General features: G+C 44.6%; 1 protein-coding gene across 1 annotated transcript; it reads right to left on the bottom strand.

Annotated features, from left to right (window-relative positions):
• Positions 1 to 7,134: 7,134 nt before the first annotated feature.
• Positions 7,135 to 10,560, bottom strand: LOC141082747 (olfactory receptor 6N2-like). Its single transcript, XM_073566663.1, has one exon. The coding sequence runs from the start codon at positions 10,558 to 10,560 to the stop codon at positions 9,622 to 9,624; it is 939 nt and encodes a 312-aa protein (XP_073422764.1). The 3' UTR covers positions 7,135 to 9,621.
• Between the last annotated feature and the right edge of the window lie 6,495 nt (positions 10,561 to 17,055).

Below are 17,055 nucleotides of genomic sequence, written 5' to 3'. Positions count from 1 at the left end.
ATCTAATCCTCTCCTGTGTGATACTGACTGCTGAGCCGAGTATCTAATCCTATCCTGTGTGATACTGTCTGCTGAGCTGTGTATCTAATCCTCTCCTGTGTGATACTGACTGCTGAGCTGTGTATCTAATCCTCTCCTGTGTGATACTGTGTGCTGAGCTGTGTACCTAATCCTATCCTGTGTGATACTGTCTGCTGAGCTGTGTATCTAATCCTATCCTGTGTGATACTGACTGCTGAGCCATGTGTCTAATCTTCTGTGTTCTACTGACTTCTGCTGAACCGTGTATCTAATCCTATCCTGTGTGATACTGACTGCTGAGCCGTGTATCTAATCCTATCCTGTGTGATACTTACTGCTGAGCCGTGTATCTAATCTTATCCTGTGTGATACTGCTCTCCTGAAATACTCTGTGCTGCTGTCACCCTGCTCCTCCATCATATATCTCCCTCTGTGCCCCCCATAGACCAGCACACTGCTCTCCTGAAATACTCTGTGCTGCTGTCACCCTGCTCCTCCACCATATATCTCCCTCTCTGCCCCCCATAGACCAGTACACTGCTCTCCTGAAATACTCTGTGCTGCTGTCACCCTGCTCCTCCGCCATATATCTCCCTCTGTGCCTCCCACAGACCCGCACACTGCTCTCCTGAAATACTCTGTGCTGCTGTCATTCTGCTCCTCCGCCATATATCTCCCTCTGTGACCTCCCCCATAGACCAGCACACTGGTCTCCTGAAATACTCTGTGCTGCTGTCACCCTACTCCCAGAATCCTTGCTGCCTGCCATCCTCGGTGACCGAAGACCCCATTCCTCTCCTCAGATCCCGTCCTGGTGATGTGTGAAAGCGAGGCGACAGGGGCCTGATATATGGTGGAAGGAGCAGGGTGACAGCAGCACAGAGTATTTCAGGAGAGCAGTGTGCTGGTCTATGGGGGGGAGCACCCTGTTCGGTGCCAGGGATTGTACATAGACCGCTGTCTTTTATACACATGGATGGACCGTCTGCTCCACAGAAATCCAGGAAACATTTCTGCTGATTGACGGCCTGTCCTGATCCAGACTTTGCATGCAAAGACAGTCAGTAACTTTGCAGGCCCCATCAAAATGGCTGCTCACTGTGTTCCTAGATGTCATCCTCTCTTTTCCCTTAGCAAACACCCAGAAGGGGAGGAGAAGAGTGACATCACATCCATGTCAGCAGATTCCACCCATAATTACTGCAGTGCAGTAATGTGAGCTAGTTGCACTAGGTTTTTGTGCCAAATTTCAGTAGCTGCTCCCCCTAGTGTTAACAAGTGGAAATGCCAAACTTTTTAAAATTATTTTTCATATTTTACAAAATTAAAAACATGATATTTTTTAAGAAAATGTAAACATTAATTCTTCACATTTTTTCAATTGTTGAAAAAAAAATTCTTGGATGGCACCTTCCCTTTAAAATACAATAAGGGGCCAAAAAAAGATTGTATCTACATCAAAATTCTATTAATAAAAACATCAGCTCATTGCGCAAAAAATAAACCCTCACCCAGCCCAAGATCACAAGAAATGGAGACCCTACGGGTCTCGGAAAATAATGTAATTTTTTTTTTTTAAACAAACTATGAACTCGTAATGACCTGGAGAGCATGTGGTGAGCATGGTAAAGAAACAAAAACAAAAGACAATTGTGGAATTGCACTTTTTTTTCAATTTCACCGCACTTGGAATTTTTTTCCTGTTTTCCTGTACTTTATATGGTAAAACCAATGGCGTTGTTCAAAGTACAACAAGTCCTCACATGATATATTGAAGGAAAAATAAAGTTATGGCTCTGGGAAGACAGGAAGCAAAAAACAAAAACGCAAAAGCGAAAATGGGCTGCGGTGTGAAGGTGTTAAGGGAGTATATATATATATATTTTTAAATGTTGAATGAATATATAAAGTATGTGCACCATGCAAGTAGCATGTGTTATTTTATCCATTGCAGCTATGGTGTTTCTGGCACTGTCACTTACCAAATTTTCACGATGTAGTTAAAGGAGAGGAATCCAGTGTGACACTTGATACAATGTTTCATGTGCACTTACCTATTTAAATTACTCAATAAGGAGCTCTTTACAGACAAAGAGGCTACTGAAACTTCTTTTCTGCATGAGAAATACCCAAGAAAGTTGAATGTACATGATCACAGAGATGGCAGAATGTGCGAGAAGTATCTACATACTAACTTATGCACACACTAATTTTGTGCAGAAACCACTTGTGTAGAAGATTCTTGGCAACATCCATCATGTCCACATGCTTGTTGAGGATTTCAGCTTTCAGGAGAATCATCAGCACTTACTGCTGGAGAAAGAACTGTTTGATGTTGGACATACCACAATGGAGGATACAGTGAAGAGCTTACACAAACAGAGAAGATTAACAAACTCTAAAGATTATCATAGTGCCATCTGCTCAACAAAGTCCCCCCAGCATAGGTCTAAAGCTATTGATACTATCCCAAAAATGCTTGAGGTACAGGATAAAGCATAAAATCTGCACCAGGTCAACCTGCGTGCAGTGGCCAGGGTACCTGAGTAATTCGGAAAGCCTCTCACTCTCTGACAGCTTCTCAGGACTGTCTGTTAAATGAGTAAAAAAATAAAAAGGAAATTAATTTAATGGACATATTCACATCCCACTTCTATAACTTAGCCATTATCTAGCTAAGCATCAGTAAGGGTTGCACACAAAGAGGTACATTCAGCTTGTGCTTCATAGCTCTCTGAAAAGTAGTAAATGATGAGGGGGTCAAAAAAGGCCAAAGTCATCTATCATGGCTATACTCTGGGGGGAGATATAAAGTTAAAGCGCCTTTCTTAGGGGTCTTCAGTGACCAAAGCCATGATTTGGTAAGTTTGAGAATAACTGCAAGAGTCATATGACTGAGCCAGTGTCAAGAGCACCATCTTCATATCAATTCTTAATGGAATAGCAAAAGTGAGATGATGAATGGCAAACTTCAGAATTTGAGTCCTTCTGCTGAACTGCAAGATGGATGTTGCACTGGTCTGTAGGATAGCTGTTCATCATATCTCACTAAGGAGGATCAGGGTTCAGTGTGTTTAAGTACAATGGCAGGGTGGGAATCCTAGAAATATAGAGAGTGAAAGGGCTGTCCATCCTTATTGATGACCTATCTTTAGGATACGTCATCAATATCTGACTGTGGGGGTCTGACTCCGGATGCAGCTCCGCAACGGCCACAACACAGTGACTGGAGCAGCTTCTTTCACTCTTTATATCCATCCAGCACCAAAGCTAGAAATAGCTGATCGTAGGGGGTGCCTGATATTGGACCTATCCTGAGGATAGGTCATCAATAAGGTAGGCCACTACAGTATATCACAAAAGACTACACCCCTCATACATTTGCAAATATTTTTATATATCTTTTCATACCAAAATACTGAAGATTTGATACTTTGATACAATGTAGTCAGTGTACAGCTTGCATAACTGTTTAAATTTGGTGTGGCCTCTAAATAACTCAACACACAGCCACTGATATCTAAACTGCTGGCAACAAAAATCAGTACACCCCTAAATGAAAACAGCCAAATTGAGACTAAAGTGTCAATATTTTGTGTGGCAATCATTATTATTAACCAATATGTGACGAACAGCCCACCGCCGTTCGTCCAAATACGGGCGACTAACGGGGGGTCCCGCTGCCACCAAAACGCGACGGACAGTGGACCCTGTGTCACCACTATGTCACAGTCCCACCACTGACACGGGTGTATCAGCGGACGGAGGGACGAGACACACTGCTGGCACACGGCTATCACAGGCACAGTTGGGGCTTATCTTAGTTATCCCACCACTGGCACCATGTGACCAAAATATCCAGCAAGCTACTCTCGCTCTACAATTTGCCGCAGGGGGGGTTTAATTTGGATGCCCCGCCACTGCTATCAATCTTCCAAGTACTGCAGGGATTTATGTATATCCCACTTTCTCAGTTCCACTTTGGAACTCGCAGCTCTCCGGCGCCCCCCTTACCCTCAAGTCAGTCAGGGAACTGCACCTAGGATAATTAGTCGCCGGAAGGACTGCCTGTTGTGAACTGGCAATTGGGCTTCTGCAGTAAGGGAATTATCAATGCTGTGGCCACAGCCCCTTATTCAGCAATATAAGACCCTTCTGTACTGCCAGAAAGCCGCAATAGCCGTACACAACGCACTGCCACCAGTCACGGTTACTTAATTCACAGTGTTAAATTAAGAGGGTCCATGGCAAACCCCTTGAATTAGTAGCGATTATCTATCAAAGGCGTATAGTTCGATTCTTAGAGCATAGAGACAGATCTAAATAATTATATCATTTATTCCCCGAAAAAGTAGGGCAGTGATTACAGATAACAGTTGCCAATCACCACATACCATGCACTGTCCTTCCTCCCCCACTGCATCTAGCTCACTCTGTGATTTTGAACCAGTCACAGAAGAAGAAGTAAGCAGGCTCCTTGCATCTTCTCGCCCAACTACTTGCACCAGTGACCCATTTCCGTCACATCTCCTCCAGTCCCTTTCCCCTGCTGTCACCCCTCACCTAACTAAAATATTTAACCTCTCTCTCTCTTCAGGTATTTTTCCCTCCTCATTTAAGCATGCCATCATACATCCACTACTTAAAAAACCATCCCTCGACCAAAACTGTGCCGCTAACTATAGACCTGTCTCTAATCTTCCCTTCATCTCTAAACTCCTGGAACGCCTGGTCCACTCCCGTCTTATCCGCTATCTCTCAGAAAACTCTGTTCTCGACCCTCTCCAATCCGGTTTCCGCTCTTTACACTCCACTGAAACTGCCCTCACTAAAGTCTCTAATGATCTGCTAACAGCTAAATCAAATGGTCATTACTCCATGCTAATTCTCTTGGATCTCTCTGCAGCATTCGACACGGTGGATCATCAGCTCCTCCTCACTATGCTCCGTTCCATTGGCCTCAAGGATACCGTTCTCTCCTGGTTCTCCTCCTATCTCTCCGACCGCTCCTTTACTGTATCTTTTGCCAGTTCCTCCTCCTCTCACCTTCCCCTTACTGTTGGGGTCCCCCAAGGATCGGTTCTAGGCCCCCTCCTCTTCTCCTTGTACACTGCCCCTATTGGTCAAACAATCAGTAGATTTGGTTTCCAGTACCATCTCTATGCTGATGACACCCAATTATACGCTTCTTCTCCTGACATCACGCCAGCCTTTCTAGAAAACACCGGCGATTGTCTAAACACTGTGTCTAATATCATGTCCTCACTATATCTGAAACTGAACCTGTCAAAGACTGAACTCCTGGTGTTTCCTCCCTCTACTAATGTACCTATACCCGACATTGCTATTTCTGTGGGTGGCTCCACTATTACTCCCCAGCAACAGGCCCGCTGTCTTGGGGTCATACTTGATTCTGAGCTTTCCTTTGCCCCCCCACATTCGATCACTGGCTCGCTCTTGTCATCTGCACCTCAAAAACATTTCTAGAATTCGACCTTTTCTTACTTTTGACTCTGCAAAAACTCTTACTGTTTCTCTTATTCATTCTCGTCTGGACTATTGTAACTCTCTTCTAATCGGTCTCCCTCTTACCAAACTCTCCCCTCTCCAATCTGTCTTGAATGCTGCAGCCAGTATCATATTCCTCACCAATCGCTACACCGATGCCTCTACCTTGTGCCAGTCATTACACTGGCTACCCATCCACTCCAGAATTCAGTATAAACTTATTACCCTCACCCACAAAGCCCTCCATGGCTCAGCACCACCCTACATCTCCTCCCTTGTTTCAGTATACCACCCTACCCGCGCCCTCCATTCTGCTGATGACCTGAGGTTAGTATCCTCAATAGTCAGAACCTCCCACTCCCGTCTCCAAGACTTTACACGTGCCGAGCCAATTCTTTGGAATGCACTTCCCAGGTCAATACGATTAGTCGCCTATCCCCACAATTTTAAGCGTGCCCTGAAAACGCATTTATTCAGACTGGCCTATCGCCTCAACACATTAACCTAATCTATCCCTGTGTGGCACAGCCAAAAGTTTTACCATAACCAGATTTCCTGCATCATGTTCCCACATGCTTTATGCATCCATTAGCCCTCTGTGTCTGTACTGTCACACACTTTATGGCTGGTCCATACAATCAGGGCAACTGTTACCACCCACATTTCGTGTCTACCTCTTTCCTCATAGACTGTAAGCTTGCGAGCAGGGCCCTCATTCCTCTTGGTATATGTTATAATCTACTGTATGTGATTATTGTTATGCTGTAATGTCTATTGTCTGTACAAATCCCCTCTGAAATGTAAAGTGCTGCGGAATATGTCGGCGCTATAAAAATAAAATTTATTATTATTATTATTTTCAAGCACTGCCTTAGCTCTCTTGGGCATGGAAGTCACTAGAGCTTCACTGGTGGCCACTAGAATACTTTTCCACTCCTCCGTGGGGAAATTACAGATCTGGTGGCTGTTAGAGACCTTGCGCTCCTCCACCTTCCATTTGAAGATGCCCCATAGATGCTCCACAGGGTTTAGGTCTGGAGACATGCTTGGCCAGTCCAGTAACTTTAACCTTAATTTCTTTATCAAGGCAGAGGTCATCTTGGAGGTGTGTTTGGAGTCATTATGTAGGAATACTGCCCTGTGGCCCAGTTTCTGAAGGGAGAGGATTATGCTCTTCTTCAGTATGTCACAGTACGTGTTGGCATTCATGGTTCCACCAAAGAACTGTTGGTGACCACAGAGGCAGCACTCATGCAGCCCCAAGCCATGACACTCACTCCCACCATCATACTTGGCTGTACACTTGTCTTTGTACTCCTCACCTGGTTGCAGACACACACGCTTGACACCATCAGAACCAATTTAGAGTGCATCAAATTTACACTGTTTTACAAGCTGTACACTGACTACTTTACATTGTATGAAAGTGTCAGATCTTCAGTATTGTCACATGAAAAGATGTAAAATATTTAAAAAAAATGTGAGGGGTGTACTCACTTTTGTGATATACTGTACATGTTAACAGTCTGAAATATAAAATGCTGTGCAATAATGTTTGAGAGACAGAAGAGAGAGTTTATATTATTATATTTGGCATTTATTAGGAAATAGTTTAATTTATGCACAAAAAAAGTGAGGACAGATCTCAACCACAAAATACAAAACACTTCAAAGTGAAGAAAAAACAGTTGCTGTACTTATCCTGTGACTCATAAAATATTAGTAAAGTTTTTATGCAAAAATTAAAAACATTCGTAAGAAAAATTGTTTTATTTCTCATGATGGTATATTAAAAACAAAATACATATGAAAATCTGGCACAGTTTGGCTGCAAAGAGTTATACTAGGCTGTCAATTACTGATCTATACCAATTACTTTTCTGTAATTGCATTAGTTTCATGGAAAGTATCACCTACATATAAATAATATAGGATAACACCCTTCACAAGTCATTTTTTTTTTTACTTCGGTGCACAAAAAACTCTCCTATAGAAGTACCAATAAATGAAAATATCCAGTCCACTGCTTCACTGTTTCTTAGAGGCCATGTGATTGCTTAATCCTGCAAACAGATGTCAGCAAAAATAAAAAGAACAAAAAAAATACAAAATCTCTATATATAAATCTGAATGAGTGTGTGTATCACCAACCAATCACGAAGCAGCAGAGTGGGACGCGGTTGGAGAGCAGGGCTGAGGACGGATACAGCAGGACAGCGCATGGAGAGCGGGGCTGTGAGGAAGACAGTCTTCAGGACAGGGGCCGAATAGTGCCGGCACCCTCCCAGCCCTGTCCCAGCTCAGTCGGTGCTCCCCGTCGCCAACTGCGCTATCTCCCCTCTCCCCTGCAGCTTCCCGGCCAAAACTTAGTCCCCGGCTTCTACTGCGGCCTACTACAGCGCTAGGCCACTCCCCCCGTAGGCCACCCAATCACATGTGCTGCAGCTCCACTCTAGCTCTGCCCACTCTGCCAACTCCGGCCGCCCGGGCTAGGCCACAACCCCGCAGGCTGCCCAATCACATGCGCTGCAGCTCCGCTCTAGCTCCACCCAGCTCCGACCACTATGACCGAACGAACAATCTGCGCACCTCACTCTCCTGGTCCCGGTGTCACCACGTGTGGTGCATGGAGAGCGGGGCTGTGGAGGAAGGAAGACAGCGGGGCTGTAGAGCAGGGGTCTCAAACACGCGGCCCGCATGTGGCCCCTGAGGCAGGCATCTGTGGCCCGCGGTGCACATTTCTCACTCCCTGAGGCAGGGGGAAGGCATGCATTCAGGAGCGGCGATGGCATTGGCTGTTCTGTGTGCACACACTGCACAGGACCTGTGATGAGGTCACAGGAGGGGGAGGAGTCAGGGGTCACTTGATCAGGGTCCTCAGTGTGTGAAGGACGGACGCTGCTGTCTGTGTGCTGGTTGTCATGGTACTGGATGAAGGTAAGTTTATGTGTGGGGTCAGGAGGGGTTTACAGGGTGGATGGAGCAGAGCCCTGTGTGTTCGAGGTGTATGGAGCGGAGCCCTGTGTGTACGACATGTACGGAGCGGAGCCCTGTGTGTACGAGGTGTACGGAGCGGAGCCCTGTGTGTTCGAGGTGTATGGAGCGGAGCCCTGTGTATACGAGATGTACGGAGCGGAGCCCTGTGTGTATGAGGTGTACGGAGCAGAGCCCTGTGTGTATGAGGTGTATGGAGCGGAGCCGTGTGTATGAGGTGTACGGAGCCCTATGTGTATGAGGTGTACGAAGCAGAGCCATGTGTGTACAAGGTGTATGGAGCTGAGCCGTGTGTGTACGAGGTGTACGGAGCCCTGTGTGTATGAGGTGTATGGAGCGGAACCCTGTGTATTCGAGGTGCACGGAGCGGAGCCCTGTGTGTACGAGGTGTACGGAGCGAAGCCCTGTGTGTACGAGGTGTACGGAGAGGAGCCACGTGTGTACAAGGTGTGCAGTGCCGCGTGTGTACGAGGTGTGCAGAGCCGCGTGTGTACGGCGTGTATTAAGTTTGAAAGGAATGCGGCCCCCAGCTCAAATTTTTTTTATCTGCGGCCCATTTACTCTGCCAAGTTTGAAACCCCTGCTGTAGAGGGAGAGAGCGGGAGAGCAGGGCTGTGAAGGAAGAGAACGGGGCTGTGGACAGGGACAGCAGGGCTGTGAAGGAAGAGAACGGGGTTGTGGACGGAGAGAGCGGGAGAGCAGGGCTGTGAAGGAAGAGAATGGGGTTGTGGACGGGGAGAGCAGGGCTGTGAAGGAAGAGAACGGGGCTGTGGAGAGAGAGAGCGGGAGAGCAGGGCTGTGAATTAAGAGACCTAGGCTGTGGAAGAAGACAGCGGGGCTGTGGAGGGACACCGGGACATGGATGTAGAGTGCAGCTGTGGAGGGATAGAACAGGATGGCGGGTGGAGAGTGGGGATGTTAAGGAAGACAGCGGGACCCACAGTTATGTACTATGCCCGGGCAACAACGCTGGGCTCTTCAGCTAGTTTATCATAAAAGTATAAAGACAGGTTAGGAAAAAAATAAGTATCAGTATCTGGGTTAATTAGTAAAAATAAATGAAAATAATATATATATATATATTAATACATGAACCCTCTAGAATAATTCACTCAACTTCTTCCTCAAAATTTCTCTTATCTCTCGATTTCGCAGACTATAAATGATTGGATTACACATTGGCGTTAATACCGAGTAGATGACAGCCATGACACGATCAAACTTTACCCAAGGATTATTGGTCAGTCTGATATACATAAAACCCACACTGACAAAAAAGAGCAGGACAACAGTAAGGTGGGCACCGCAGGTAGAAAAAGCCTTTTTCCTTCCTGCTGCTGTCTTTATTTTTAAAACTGCTGAAATGATTTGGATGTAGGACGTGATAATGCATACAAAGGCAAGGAATAGAAGGAAAGAGTTGATTGCAAAGTCGACGGTGATGTTGAGTGATGTATCAGAACATGCCAAGTTTATCAGTGGTGTAAAGTCACAGAAGATATGTTCAACCTTGTTTGACTTACAAAAGGAAAGACGAGATAGCAAGATAATCTGAGTCAAAGGTCCAAAGAAGCCGACAATCAAACAACATGCTGCTAACTGAAAACAACAACTATTTGTCATAATGGAAGGATATCTTAATGGGTTACAAATGGCCATGTAACGATCATAAGCCATGGCTGTTAAAAGATAGGTTTCCGTAATACCCAAACAATGAAGAAAGTATATTTGGAGAAGGCAGCCAAAATATGAAATAATTTTCTCATTCAACAAATTTGTCAACATTTTTGGAATAGTGACTCCTGTGTAAAAGATCTCCAGGAAGGAAAGTATCACAACAAAGATATAGAGAGGAACATGAAGGTGATGATGAGTGCAGATTAGGGTAATGACAAGAACATTACCAGTAAGGGTGAAGACATAGATACAACTCAGAAGGGTGAAAACCAAGCCTTCAGCTTCATTGAGGTCAGGGAAGCCTATGATAATGAATTGTGTGACTAAAGACTGATTTGAATTGGCCATAATACTGTTCATGAAACATGAAAACCTCTCAATTTAAATCTTAAGAGTGCAAAGTGTCTCCTAGAAATATAAAGTGTAGCGGATGAAAGCCATGTTTAAAAGATTGTACTTTTTATAAGTATAAAACGAACTACTAAAACTAAATTAATAATCTAGAAAAAAGTCCTTGACACCTTCAAAAAGCCATGTATTACATTCCACCAAAGTTGGGTCAAGTAGTAGGGTGCATGCACATGACCTTCTTTACATAGTTATATTTGAATTCACTTATATCTGAAGATATGTTGTTTTTGAGAACACTCCTCAAAGAAATGCAAAATGTCATATAAAAATCCTATTCGTAGATACGTGTTCACAATCACAACATTTTGAAAAGTGAATGATAGCAAAGTGCCACCATAACAGAGCAGAGACTAGATGTGGTCTTCTGTTTAATGTTTGGACAGAGAACTGTCTACAGCTCTCATACCTGAACATTATCCCAGGGAATTCATCTGCATTATGAATGTGACTTTCCGACAAGCATTATTTGGCTCCAGAGATGATATTTGGGCATTATTGCTATGCGTGGTTTTGAGAGGACTGGTAATCTGTTTTTATAGCGTTTCGTAATAAGAATAGCTACTATTAAATTTAGATAAAGATCTGTACAATTGCTAATTTTGAAAATGGCACAGTAAAAATAAGGAATAAAGGAAAAAAAACAATAGAGAAAACTTACCTTGAGGATTACAAATATCTAAAAGAAACTACAGTATGTCTAAGTTATGTTTTAGCATGCATAGGCAAAAATATCTGACATTAGTAAGACTTGGGTTTTACTTAATGCTAGATGACAGAAAAACTGTGGCAAAAAAGTGCTGGAAAAGTTAAAGTGAATTTGTCAGTTGGTACTAAATCGCTATTCTCATGTGGATGTAAATTTACATTATTTACAAATGTGGTGAAATGATGACAAACTGAAATGCCCACCACTTATATATCACTACAACAAACATTACCAGCATTTAGACACTTGGGACTTACATTGTGTTGGTGTTATTTAATGATCATACAAGAGAATTTCCCATGGGCAATTTCTAGAATCCAATTAAAAAATGTAACTATTCCAAATGAAAATGATTTTTAATTTTAACATTATTTTACAAATAAGGGAATGCTATAGACCAGGGGTGGGGGACCATTTTCTACGACAGGACATTTGGATCATTCATTGCCCATACAAAAAATAATAATAATTTTATTTATATAGTGCCAACATATTTCACAGCATTTTACATTTTAGAAGGGACTTGTACAGACAATAGACATTAACCCCTTTACCTCCAACGGTGGTTTGCACGTTAACTCCCAGGCCAATTTTTACAATTCTGACTACTGTCCCTTTATGAGGTAATAACTCTGAAACGCTTCCATGGATCCCGGTGATTCTGACAATGTTTTCTCGTGACATATTGTACTTCATGTTAGTGGTAAAATTTCATTGAAAATATTGCAAATTTCGAATTTTCCAAATTTGAATTTTTATGCCCTTAAATCACAGAGATATGGCACAAATGTTCACTTTACATCAGCACAAATTTGGAACCCCATTTTTTTTTTTAGGAAGTTATAAGGGTTAAAAGTTGACCAGCGAGTTCTCATTTTAACAACACCATTTTATTTTAGGGACCACATCACATTTGAAGCCACTTTGAGGGGTCTATAAGATAGAAAATACCCAAAAGTGACACCATTCTAAAAACTGCTCAAAACCACATTCAAAAAGTTTATTAACCCTTCTAGTGCTTCACAGGAATTTTTTGAATGTTTAAAAAAAAAATGAACATTTAACTTTTTTCACAAAAAATTACTTCAGGTCCAATTTTTTTTATTTTACCAAGGGTAACAGGAGAAATTGGACTGCAAAAATTATTGTGCAATTTTTCCTGAGGACGCTGATACCTGATATGAGGGGAGGGACCACTGTTTTGGCGCATGGCAGAGCTCAGAAAGAAAAAAGCGCCGTTTGACTTTTTCAATGCAAAATTGGCTGGAATTCAGATCGGACGCCATGTCACGTTTGGAGAGCCCCTGATTTGCCTAAACAGTGGAAACCCCCCAAAAGTGACCCCATTTTGGAAACTAGACCCCCAAGGAACTTATCTAGATATGTGGTGAGAACTTTGAACCACCAAGGGCTTTACAGAAGTTTATAACGTACAGCCGTACAATTAAAAAATCATATTTTTTCCACAAAAAAGATCTTTTCACTCCCAATTTTCATTTTCCCAAGAGAAACAGGACCCCAAAAGTTATTGTGCAATTTGTCCTGAGTACACTGATATCCCATATGTGGGGGTAAACCACTGTTTGGGCGCATGGCAGAGCTCGGAAGGGAATGAGCGCCGCTTGACTTTTTCAACGCAGAATTGGCTTGATGCCATATCGCATTTGGAGAGCCTCTGTTGCAGCCAAACAGTGGAAATCCCCCCAAAAAATGACACCATTTTGGAAACTAGACCCCTCAAGGAACTTATCTAGATATGTGGTGAGCACTTTGAACCCCCAAGTGCTTCACAGAAGTTTATAAAGCCTGGGCGTGAAAATTAAAAAAACAGATTTTTTCACAAACATGATCTTTTAGTGCCCAATTTTTTTATTTTCCCAAGGGTAACACAAGAAATTGGACCCCAAAAGTTGTTGTCCAATTTGTCCTGAGTATGCTGATACCCCATACTGTATGTGGGAGAAAACTACTGTATGGGCACACGCTGGGGCTCGGAAGGGAAGTAGTGATGTTTTGGAATGCAGACTTGGATGGAATGGTCTGCGGGTGTCATGTTGCCTTTGAAGAGCCCCTGATGTGCCTAAACTGTGGAAACCCCCCACAAGTGACCCTGTGATGGTGTGATATGCTATATGGATATCATTTTGTGTATATTTCTATTTCACTGATTTTCATAGTGTTTTTCTTGATGTCTTGTATGTCTGCAGCCTGACTTTTATCTGTCTCTTGATGACCCCCTGTAGTGTCATAATCCCCCAGGCACCTTTTGTCGGGCATGGGAGGCCTGAGAACTGTCCCAACCCATCTGGCTACTCCTGGACATGGAGAGGGGGCTGGAAGGGACAGGAGGGGGGAAGTCAGTTCCTGTGTGCAGAGCATGGTGTGAAGACAGGACTTCGGAGAGAAAGAAGAGTATATGGAACATGTTATCCACTGTCAGCTGGATTTTGGACTCTCATCTCCCTTGACATGTTATCCTGTTACTGGACTGCATTTGGATTCTGGACTATCTTATCCTTTGTGTGGTGGACTGAATATGGACCTTTCGTATTTTTCCCTAAATAAAGGTCTTGGAATTGTTCACTCTTCGCTTGCTCTGTTGATTGTGTGATACAAGAGAAGGACCCCGTGACAACTGGCGGCAGCAGTGGGATCAACAGAGCGTAACCCAGTGGAGAACCACCCACAGAGTGAGTACAGAAATTGGACTGTATCCAGCTTACAGGAGAGAGCCAGAGACCTGGGCCTGAACTACCAGGGACTGACTAAAGAAGCCTTAATTGACCTACTGGTGGGTGCTAGTCAGACCACCTACTCCCATATGTCTGAAGGATGAGCACTGGAGACAGGGATACCCACCCCAAAAAGCCAGTGGGTGGTGTAGTACAAAGAAGAGATGGCGGTTCTGGGCCCCGGTGTCTCTCAGGAGTATAAGGAAGAGGCTGTCCGTCAGGCACAGCAGAGAAAAGAAGCAATGGTGCTTGAAAGAGGGAGTAATGCAATGTGGAGTGTAAACCCAACGATCCGGGAGCCTGTACGGATCACCCGGACAGAGTTTAAGCCATTTGATGAGGCTTCCGGAGATGTGGAGAAGTTATTCAAAGACTTTGAGCAGCAGTGTGCTGTGATGGAGGTGCCCCACTCTGGCTGGATGCGTTTGTTAGTGGGACTCCTGAACGGAAGCATGGCGGAGGCTTACCGAACCATTGACGCACAGCGGAATCGGGATTATAACATTGTAAAGCAGACTATCCTGGATTACCATGCTATCACCACAGACTCATATAGGGCCAAGTTCCGAGACCTCCCATGCACCACAGGGGGATCGTTTAAGATGTATGCACATAAGATGTCCTGTTATGAATGGGTCACTGAGGAGAAAAAAACAAAACAAGCTAAGTCACAGAAAACCAGAGAGGTTGGTAACTATGCAGATTGCAGATCCCTGATCCTAACCAAACAACTAGCAGCAGCCGTGGAGCGTACCTACGATGGTCCTAGACGCTTCGTCACAGCCAGAGGACTAAATAAGCCTGAAGCAAGAAAAGGGGAAAACTAACTGCCCCAGAGCAGACCCCAATGGAAAGACAGCCCCCACACATGTATTGACGGTGAAACAAGATGAAAGCACAAACACAGGCAGGAAAATAGGCTGACCAAACGGTGGGGCCCAAACTAACTAGAAAGATAGGAAAGGAAAGACACTGTCTGCAATCTGCAAAAAACCCTACAAAAATAAAGTCCAACACTTCTGATAGCAAAGTTAACCCTGAAGTCACTAGACTTCTCCCACTATATCAGCACTCTGACATATTCTGAGACAGAGCAAAAAGAGGCCAATCTAATAAGGGACAAAAAGCAAATTGGCAAATACAGATAAATAAGAGTGGAAATTTAGCGCAGCCCCGGCCGGGGCTGGCTGACCACACGAAAAACTGAATAGACCAACAAAATCAAGTGTGAACATTAGCAGAAAAAACAGCTTTAGATGACTGGAACAGAGCTGAAAACAAAAACCTGACAAGCCAGAAGGAATCACCAGCACCAGACTAGGGCGTCGGCTGTCTTAAATCCAGTTTGAGATTCCTGAGGCCCAATCGTCATCCTCATTAACAGGTGGCAGATTTCTACTGATTAAATCAGCCTCACTACCTCCAGTTACCACCAGAGGGAGCCTGGAAGGAGAAATCACAACTGGTGGACTGGAAAATGAACTCACAACAATGTCCCAGGCATGTCGGAGATGGCTGGAAGCAGAAAACGCCTTTACTGTGGAAGATGTTATACAAGCGTTCCCTATAGAACAATTTATTGCCAAGTGCCCCGCAGAGGTACGGGAATGGGTCCGGGAGCGCACGCCGTGTACCGTGGATAGAGCTGCAGCCCTGGCCGATGAAGCCCTTACTATTCGACCGCAATGGAGGCGGCTTCTGGACAATGAACCACGGCCTGCTCCCGCGCACCGTTCCCCTCAGATTATATCTGCCCTTCCACCTAGTCACAAGCCGATGACTACCACGCCTCCCAATCCTGGCCCCCAACAGTTCCGACCACGACCTGGGGGTATCACAGAGAGATGTTATGCGTGTGGGCAACCTGGACATTTGCAGTTTGGATGTCCCTCAAAGATTCAGAGGGAGCCCCACGCAGCCCCACCTCGTCCAGTGCATCTTGTGCACTCCATCCTACCTGAGGAAGAGCTACCACCATCCCCACCAGAGTAGACCACCGACCACGGCACCATAGATACACCTCCTGGAGTGTACGGACTCCGGCCTTTGTCCTTAGGCTACCCAGAGCAACTGCAATGCCACCTGCAGGATGTCTTAACTGATGGATACAAAGTGTCAGGCTTTAGAGACACGGGGGCATTTCTGACTATCGCTGACCCCTGTGTGGTTTGACCCGAGGCAATTCACCAGGGTGCAGGAATTCTCATTGTCTTGGCGGGGGTGTCTGCAAATATATACAGCGAGCTTTGGTGCGTTTGGATTATGGTTTTGGAGAAAAACTGCTGGATTGGAGTTATGGGAGGACTCGCTGCAGATATCCTCTGTCATGATCCATGCTGGATCATGACAGATAAAATGCACATGTAACCTTTTTTTTTCCTTATGCTTTGTGCTTAAGTTTGGTTTTGCCCCCTGTGGCCATTAGGATTATTAAACAGTGTTTTTTGTTCTAGTTTGCCCCCGGTGGTGGTGAGCATCATTGCACTCTGGTTTCTTTTGTTTAGTGCATATGATATAGAGCAGGTGTGATCGCTGGCTCTTACCTATAAAAGAGTGTCAGGTATTGCAATCACTGTTGGTGATAGTGTTCATTTCAACCATCCTTGGTGGAGGAAGGATCTAGAGAGAGGTACTGGCAGCTCAGTCAGAGCCCTGTTGTGGAAGGCGTCAGAGGGGATTTCCTTGCAGCTCTGACAGAGCTTGGTGGCAGCTATTCAGGAGGAAAGCTGCATTCTGGTGGTGGACTCTGTTGCTGGGAGCAAGAGCAAAAGAGTAAAGCTAAGTGGTGTTTCCCTGTCTGTATTTTTCCTGGTGTGTATTAGTACAGCGGTGGGGCCAGTGCCTGCATCACCCAGCTCCTTAGCAAGGGATAAGTGTAGGGTGTGCTAGGGTGACAGGTATCCTGATCGGCGCCCGGTGTGGAACCAGCCTAAGGAACGTTAGGAATGTGAGGGAGACTGACTCAGGGGAGTGCAGGAGGTCTCCACGTCCCCGCTCCCTATCACA

Source organism: Dendrobates tinctorius, unplaced genomic scaffold (genome assembly GCF_039654945.1).
Source record: "Dendrobates tinctorius isolate UK_male_01 unplaced genomic scaffold, ASM3965494v1 ptg000019l, whole genome shotgun sequence".
Taxonomy (NCBI): Eukaryota; Metazoa; Chordata; class Amphibia; order Anura; family Dendrobatidae; genus Dendrobates; species Dendrobates tinctorius.
Note: the sequence above shows the minus strand (reverse complement) of the source record. Positions and strands in the feature narration are given on the sequence as shown.